Below are 9,503 nucleotides of genomic sequence, written 5' to 3'. Positions count from 1 at the left end.
GAAAGGCCACATGCAGTCACGACTGAGCTCTGCCAAAAAACACACCTTGAAGATTCTGAGGCAGATGAGACTAAAATTGAATTAAAATCCTGTTATGGGGTGTTTCTCTGCAGCAGGGACTGGAGCACTTGTCAGAATAGAAAGAAAAATAGATGGGCAAAATACCATCAAATTCTTGAGGAAAATCTGCTGCCCTCTGCTCTGCCAGTAAATTGTCAATAGGAAGAAGGTTTACCTTCCAACATGACAATGACCCAAAGCACGCAGCAAAACTGACCACACAGTGGTTGAAGGAGAAAAAGGTGAATTTCCTTGCATGGCCTAGTCAGAGCCCAGACTTAAACCCCATTTGAAAATCTGTGGAATGACTTGAAGACTGCAGTCCACAAACGCTCACCATCAAATTTAACTGAACTCGGGCAGTCCAGCAAAGAAGAGTGGACAAATATAACAAAGTCTAGATGTTTAAAGGTAGTAGAGACCGAGACATATCCCAACAGACTAAAGGCTGTAATTAAAGCAGAAGGTGGTTCAACAAAATACTGACACAAGGGGGTGATCCTTTTTCCAACTCAGTGATTCTGTTTTTTTATTTTTCTTATGACATGTTGATGTTATATTTTTCAGTTGGATGTTATAAGTTGCACTGAGTAAATACAGTTGGATAAAACAAAAACTGTGTCCTTCATTTCAGGCTGCAAAGCAACAACATATGATTATTTTAAAGGGGGGTGATTCTTTTCTATACCCACTGTACCTGTCAGCAGTTTTGCCTGACATCTGAACATGTCTATCTTAACTTTTTCCCACAATAAGAATAGTAATGTACAGTGAGAGAATTGCAATTTTATATTTCATTACTTTTATAAATAATTGCAATTGCATTTCAAAAATATAAAAAAATTCAAATATTTTTCTAGTAATCTATTAGTCTGCATTTACATTAGAATAGATTAATGCACATCTATTATGACAAATTACATTTTCCCCCATCCATTGCTGTATTCATCATTATGTAAAGTGAATCCCACATTTATATGAGGGATTTATATGTCAATCCTGAAACTTTGCTGCGTGAACAGGGTATGTGGCCATTGGTCCTCTTAGCAGCACGAAAAACAACATTTTTATTCAAATTCTGAACGGATTATATGCAGTCTAGAAAGCCTGCAAATAGAGCTTCCTTATAATCACTAAAAAGCTGCCACTCTCTTCAGTTCATCGCGATTTCACAAAGCTCTCTACACTGCTCAGTGAACTTTTATTTACATTGTATCTACACACTTTTTTACATTGAGAGGATTTGTGAGCGTGCAGAAAAAAATCTGATGTTTTGAGTGGTGAGTGAATTCTGACTAACCTGAACAGTACAGTCAATCAGAGGTGTTCAAGAAATTAACTGTAATTGGCTACATTGCTCAATGCTATAAAAACACAATGTAAATAGAAACTTTTGACGCTCTCCAGAACACAAACACAAATATGCACTGGAGCATTTACCAGATCTGTTTTGCCAATATCCTACTACAGTTTTAACTGAGGGAGCTCTTGGTTTCATTTGAGGGTGCTTTTCACTGCATGAGAAATTGGACGTGTGATGTGCGAGTGTGAGTACAGTGTCAATTACACGCTGAATGCATGAGAGTTGGCAGCCCTGCATCTAAACATCACAGATTGACCTCATTGCTATATTCAAAAGACACAAATCCAAAGTAATTTCACAATACTTTGTGAAAAGCCTGGCCGTGTATATAAGAGAGTGAGAAAACACAAAAGAGAAGACGAAGTGGGGAAACTGAAAACATTTTAAAACAAGAAACAGATAGTTCTTTCTAAAAGCCTCTCTGCGCTCTTTACTGGTCTAGGGGAGATGCTCAGTACTCAGGGCTGACTCTGAACATCCACCTGTTATATAATCGTTTTGCCTTGGGGTAGTTTCAAATCCCTCACTCTGCCAGCCAACAGACACATCACCTTTTCATACAGATGACTGGAGCTGCTCTATTCATCCGTTCAGAGCATCTTCATATCTCTCATATCTCCTAATAAATTGCCACAAAGCAGCAGTGTATATATAGACAAATCTCAATATATTAAAATGCTTAAAAAACAATTTCGTTTTTTATTGAAGAACATATAGATTCTTTAACGTCTAAATGATCATGTGACGATTTGATGTATCAATAGTCACATTTTCTGTAAAAAAGAAAGAAAGAAAATACACGGTTAGACTTCATGAATCAACGTTGAATCAACATGTGATGGCAAACAGATTAGAACACCTCTTTGTAAAAAAAAAAAAAGAATTGGTCACATTAATGGCATATGAAAGTTTGTCTCATTCTGAAGCAACACATTAGCAGCTGTTTATCGCACCAAATATTTGTTTTCATGTGAACAGGCCTTAACAACAGTGAGATGATAACTGTCCTAACCAAAAGTTCTGCCTCTCATCAGTTTAGCTTTTTTCCCCCCAAGTCACGACAGATGTGATGCATGTGAAGCCAAAGGGATTAGAAACAATTTCTGCATTCAACATGTGTATGTCACCTCCTTCATTGTCCTTGTTGTCATTGCAGGAGGTCTCCATGGCAACACTGCAGCCTGGTCCTCTCCAGCCAGTGTGGCACTCACAGTGCCAGCTGTTCTGACCCATGATGCATTGCCCATTCCCATTGCACAGACCTGGACAGCCATCTGCAATAGAGGAAGGAGAGATCGATCAATTGTGTGATTATATTGGATTTGGACTGAATTCGTTCGGTGCCCATAAGAAACACAAGGAGAAATGTTACCCTCCACTCAAAACTCGTTATCATACTGATGTCATGCACGCCACATACCACTAAGAAAACCTGTCAGAAAAATTCTGATGGACATCTATTATCAATGAACCCAAGCAAAACCCATTATGGATGACTTGGTTGACTGCTGAATTTTGGCTGGTGAATTCAGCGTTAAGAAGTGTTGTGTGCACAAAATCCATCAGCTATAAGTTGTCTGAAAACAATGATGTGAAAACAGTGATGGAGAGGGAGAATTGTACTCATTAGCATTAAAACAAGCATCCTAACACGTGCAACCAAAGCGGAATCCATTAGCATTCCTCTTCCAGTTGGACTCCAGAGCTCAAAAAGTCATTTAATATTCTTATAGATGCGGATCACACAGTGAAGACTGTGTCCTTTGCTATGAATGTGATTATAAAATAATGAAAACACACACAAACATGCACATCCACACAGATGTGTTTTTCTACTCTATGTGTGCTGATGCAAACATGAGCAAATCAATCTAGACCAAACAACAAAACAGCAGCTGAAAAGTCTGAAAAACACTGGTGTAAAAGAAGTCACAGAACCAAGGGAAATGCCTTTGACTAGCTTAAAGCTTCAAAGCAGGATAAGAGCATGTGTCTTTGTGTGTGTGTGTGTTTACCGATGGTGCAGTGTTCTCCGTTCCAACCCTGTTCACACTGGCTTATTTTATTCTTCTTAATTGCTTCAATTAAGTTTCTTTTTAAAATGTTATTATTGTTTCTTTTAATTCTGTTATTTACTTAATTGATATTTGCCTTTGCACTGTTTTAATGATCTGCAGCAAATATGCAAATGCTTTGGCAATGTAAATAATTACATTGCTAAAAATAGCACTAATTATTGTACTGTATGTCATTTGCTAAGCCAAAAGCACATTAAAATATCTGTATTATCTACATTACTGTTGAAAAGGTTGGAGCCAGTCAGATCTTTTTTGAAAGAAATTAACACTTTTATTCAGCAAGGAAGCATTAAATTGCTCAAAAGTGACAGTAAAGACTTGCATTCTAAAAAAAAAAAGATTTTTATGTCACATAAATGCAGTTCTTTTGAACAATGCATTAATCCCGAAAAAAAACATGCTTCACTGTTTCTACAAAATAATAATAATAAGAAGAAAATAAATGTTTCAAATGTTCAAAATCAGCATATTAGTAGAATTTTTGAAGGATCATGTGCAGGGCTGTAGCTGAGGTATGCGGCACCACAGTGCAGGTTGTACACATGGGCTCTATTTGAAATTGTATAAATAGGCTAGCACAAATAAATAAATAAATACAACAAAGATACAAAATAAACTATGCTTTAGTTTTTTTTCAGATTTGTCGTGTCCAGGTACAGAAATGAAATAATCAAATGTAAAATAGTATTTCATAGTCTTTACTGCATAAATTACATACAGATTAATCATTGTTAAAGCTACATAATTATTCAATCAAGAGCAGTGAGTGAATTATGAGTTATTATTACTCGTTACAATCTCAGTAACGCAAGTTACAACAACATATTTTAACTAGTGAATTTACTAACACCGCAAAACAGCACCAGAGAAAAAATTCCGCTGGTAAAATAGTTTGTCTATTTCCTGTTGCTGGATTTAGATGGTTGAGATGACTGCAGAGACGGATTCTACATTTGTGAGATGGACACACTCCTGTTATTTTCAGTTCATCGGAGAAAAGGATAAGAATGCATAGTCAGGTGCAATATGTGCGACACCAAACTCTCAACATGGAGAAATAGCACGAGTAAAACCTGGAAACACCTGGACTGGTGCCACTAACACTAAGCTATTGGAGAGAGCTGCGGGGTCGGAGAAGTGAAAAAAGGTGGCGGACGAGCGCAGACAAGCAACAAAAATTAAGTATAACTAAAAATAACAAAATCTGTTTTTATTAAATCATATTCTATATATAAAATGAATGAATATGCAAAATATTTGACTTAGCCTAATTAACAGATTAACAAAACGAAAGGAAAAGACAGAGATATGCCGAGTTTGGTAGGCTATTTTTGTGACGCGGCACTCTACGAAAGACCACGGAAAGGAAACCGAGATGACAGAAATAAAGTTGCTGGATTTAGATGGTTGAGATGACTGCAGAGACGGATTCTACATTTGTGAGATGGACACACTCCTGTTATTTTCAGTTTATCGGAGAAAAGGATAAGAATGCATAGTCAGGTGCAATATGTGCTACACCAAACTCTCAACATGGAAAAATAGCATGAGTAAAACCGGGAAACACTGGACTGGTGCCACTAACACAAAGCTATCGGAGAGAGCTGCGGGGTCGGAGAAGAGAAAAAGGCGGCGGACGAGCGCAGACAAGCAACAAAAATTAAGTTTAACTAAAAATTAAATCTGTTTTTATTAAATCATAGTCTATATATAAAATGAATGAATATGCAAAATATTTGACTTAGCCTAATTAACAGATTAACAAAACGAAAGGAAAAGGCTGAGAGATAGGCTATGCTTCTGAGTTTAGTTCATATGCTATTTGTGTGGCGTGGCGCTCTACGAAAGTCCACAGAAAGGAAACCAAGATGACAGAAATAAAAGTAAACACATTGCAGTTTCGAATGATGTATGACCAAAAATAACGGAGTATTTTTTTGTTGTTTGTTTCCGCTGTTCGATCGAGCCGGCGCCTCACGCACACACATATAGCATTGCAAACGTTGCAACCTGTTCATTATCAGAATAAAATACAGTCAACCAAACACATAGATACACTGTTTCATTTAAATAGTGCGTAGCCTACTGCGTAGTACAATCCGTGCCGATCAGCCTGAGCTCGGGCCAAACACACATTTGCTCATGTGACGAGGGTGTTTTTTAAGCACGTTAAGTAAGCCTGGTTTACATAATAAATAATAGTTTAGCATTCAAATACATCGCAAATACGGACACATTTAATTGGATTAATGCCGAATGACAGAGGTAGGCTGCGCATTATAATTTTATGCTATATAGACCTACCACATTACCCTCCACTGGATGTAAATTAGCTATGTACCTAGGAAGGGCTACCAAAAAAGGGGGACCGACTGAAACTACCCATACCACAAAGAGTGGGCTGTCTACTTACGACCCAAAGAGAGGAGACAGCACTGTCTAAGTAAGGGCTCAAAAGACCGCTACTTAAAAACCGGGGAGCGATCACTGAGCTAGCACATAGCTATCCTCAGAAAACTAGGCTCTAGGAAAGGGGACCACTCCATAAGAGGGCTCACCGCAACTGCAGTAGAGCACAGCTAGCCTCAGATAACTGTGTTCAAGTAAGCCCGTCCTGCCATCACAGTGGCCGGAATGTAAATACCCTCAGATGGCTATAATAAGGAGGACCCCAAACTGTGCCAGTCCCAAGTAAACAATACACAGCTAGCCTAGATAGCCTTCCTGCAGAGTTGCCCAGACCACAGAGAGTGGGCTATCTACTTACTATCCTAGCAGGGGATATAGCACTGTCTAGGCAAGGGCTCAAAGAGACCGCTACTTAAAAACCCTAGGAAGGGGAGCAGTCACTGAGCTAGCACATAGACATCCTCAGATAGCTATGTACCTGGGAAGGGCTACCAGAAGGGGGACCGACTGAAACTACCCAGACCACAAAAAGTTGGCTGTCTACTTATGACCCAAATAGGGGAGACAGTACTGTCTAGGTAAGGGCTCAAGAGATTGCTACTTAAAACCCTAAGCAGGGGAGCGATCACTGAGCTAGCACATAGCTATCCTCAGATAGCTATGTTTTAGGAGAAGGGCCTACTCCATGAGGGGGGCCACCGCAATTGCAGTAGAACACAGCTAGCCACAGAAAGCTGTATTCAAGTAAGCCCATCCTGCCAAAAACAATGGCTGGAATATAACCACCTTCATAAGGCTATATTAAAGAAGTCCCCAATCCATGTCAGTCCCACAGTAGGCTAGCAAAGCACCATACTATTGACCAAGATCTCACAAGAGGGCGATCCAGACATCAGTAAATGATTTGCTAAAGAGCGAACACAAACATCATAGTCCGAGATCAAGCCTGATGTAAGCAGTAGCTAGCACTATGTAAGCATGTAAGCACTAGAGGGCTGGACACAGCTATCCTGGAACAGCAGTTCTCTCAGATAAGGTTAAAGATTGCCCAGGCCACGGAAGTGAGCCATCTATTTAAAACCCCGAAGGGGAGACAGCACAGTCCAGGCAAGGGGCTCACAGAGACCACGATCTAAAAACCCTAAAAGGGAAGCGGTCTCCGCGCTGGAACACAGCTATACTCGAACAGCAGATTCCTAAACAAAGACTTCAGCACTTACTCGAGAATTTGTGCCAAGGGGAACCCAACCTAGTTATTAGAATCTAGGATAGAACATAGCTGCCCTCAGACCGCCATATTCCAGAGCAAAAAGATATCCCCCATACCCACTCTATGTGCTGAAAACCCTGGGAGAGAAAACTCGCAAGCCTCTCTCCACAGAATATTTCAATATATTCGCGCCCAGCGAGGCTCTCCACACACAATAACATGCATATTAGAGAGGCATGGCCGAGCTGAATATAGCACCGCCCACGATCTCACAGGATCAGGGCTGAAACGACTCCGTGCTCACACTTCATCGTCATAACAACCCAACAATATCTGTGGCATCTGACAACCCATATAGAGAGGGTGTGCGGATGCGGCAGATCAAAACGATGACCGTGAGGTGGGATAAACTGTGCCACGGCAACAGTGGAACCGGGCCGCGAGACACAAACGCTCTGTTCCATATGCCTCGGGAATAGGAACAAACGCGAGTGTAGCCTAGACATCGTGACTCATCACAATAAGCGCGTAACTCTGAACGCGCATGCTCTTCGCCGAGACAAACGTGAAAGCAGAGCATGCCCTCGAGTGTTAGAATCCAAACACAGAGGCACACATTCCCTAAGGCGCTGCTCGAATCGAGCGCTATCCAGCGGGATCCGATAACCCAAAAAGGGCATCTCAACCCCGCGATCTGAGTCTTCGCCGTGCCTCGGCAACAGCGGGACCCGAACCGCGAGATGCAAACGCTTTTCACTCATCTCTCGAGAAGAGGGACAAACACGAATGGAGCTTCTCATTGGAAAACACTCACAATGAGCGTGTCCAGAGCCCTCAAGCACTGTACGCGCAAGCTCCTGACCAAAACAGATGACAGATAGATGGTGCGCGTCCTCAAGTGCCAGAAACCTCTGGAACAGAACCAGAAGCTCAAAATGATCGTATTTGGAAGAAAATTATCGTACACGAGTCAAACAGAATACAGCTATTTATCTAAATCAACAACTTTTTGACACGACCTGCAAATTACCACAATAGATAACTAGGCGTACCGTGTTTACATTGGACGCGAGCAGTGCGACAAAATACTATAGGAACCATTATGATCAGTGACTGTTTGCACTGGATGCGACATGACACGACATGACACATCCCCGACAGTAAACTGATGCCTCGTTCTATTTATGACGTATTAAAATGATTTTTAACACTCGCTTTGTCGCGTCCAGTGTAGACAGACTTTAGCTTTTAACTCCACATCTGAGCTGCTGTCATCGGAAGCCTGCGTGTTGCCAGATGTTGAGGGGGTTCTTGCCATCATGGACTGCAACAGTGCTCGTTGGCTTTAAAGCAGGGCACCCTTCTGCATTTTTAACACACTCTGAGGTGTGTATGAGCTCGATTTAGATTTCGTGTATGAATATAGAAGCCCTATGACTACAACTACTATCACTTAATTAAATAATTGTCATAAAATTATGAAATTATCGTACATTATGGGATTTTTTTTCATTATTCGTACATCGTACAGAGGTCAAAATTATCGTACAAATACGATAATTATCGTACGACTGGCAACACTGAACAGACGGCTCCTGAAGACAGCAAAGAGGATGATGTATTCAGCAGGTGCCCTTTTATACTTCCGGGCATCCCACCTATGACATCATGGGCCAGGTGGGCCAATAGATTGGCGTTGTTTCACACGTGCTTCAGACACCGGTCATGCAGGCTGCATTCCCCAATGAAGAGAAGGGGAACTGAATTGTAGGCTCGTGTGTTGTCAGAAACGCAGCTCTCTGTGCGTGCTACGTGCACAGAACACAGCGTGCGAGTACTGAATTTAGTTGTTTTGTTTCTTCTTGCACTTTTAAAATCGCTTGAATGTTTAAATTGGCAAGGCTTATAAACACATGCAAATGCTAAACTTTTGTGAAGAGGTGCAGCATTGATCCGAACTGTCCAGAGCGTCTTTCACGCTTGCCCCGGGCAGCCCATTAAAATTGACGTGGACCCCTATAATCGTCACCACCTTTCTCTCCACTAGCTACGGCCCTGATCATGTAATTGTTGCTGAAACATTAGCTTTGCCATCATTGGAATAAATTACATTATAAAATATATTAAAATAGAAATCTGTAATAATATTTCACAATATTACTGTATATTATACATCTTAATCACTAATCCCCAACAATCCATTTTAAAAAAGTCACTGTCTGCGCTATTTGCACCATGGATATTTTAATCAATTCACTGTCATTATTTTCCATCCAAATGGGTCTCCTTTATGTAAATTATATTTTTAGATTATTATTATTATAATATTTATGTATGAAGCTCATTTTGGATTGCACCTTATTCAAGTTGGAACTGCTACTAT

At 40.5% G+C, this 9,503-nt stretch overlaps 1 protein-coding gene across 1 annotated transcript in view; it reads right to left on the bottom strand.

Annotated features, from left to right (window-relative positions):
* LOC107667428 (teneurin-2-like) overlaps nucleotides 1-9,503 on the bottom strand; it is a 113,945-nt gene that overhangs the window by 20,424 nt on the left and 84,018 nt on the right. Inside the window, exons 10-11 of the mRNA XM_016459097.1 lie at nucleotides 3,439-3,493; nucleotides 2,551-2,697 (exon numbers count right to left, since the gene is read on the bottom strand). Coding sequence (XP_016314583.1) covers nucleotides 2,551-2,697; nucleotides 3,439-3,493 — 202 coding nt within the window. The remainder of the gene's footprint in view (nucleotides 1-2,550; nucleotides 2,698-3,438; nucleotides 3,494-9,503) is intronic.

This window comes from Sinocyclocheilus anshuiensis, unplaced genomic scaffold, assembly GCF_001515605.1.
Source record: "Sinocyclocheilus anshuiensis isolate Anshui unplaced genomic scaffold, SAMN03320099.WGS_v1.1 scaffold1389, whole genome shotgun sequence".
In the NCBI taxonomy this organism is placed as follows: Eukaryota; Metazoa; Chordata; class Actinopteri; order Cypriniformes; family Cyprinidae; genus Sinocyclocheilus; species Sinocyclocheilus anshuiensis.
This window is presented reverse-complemented; position numbering and strand designations above follow the sequence as displayed.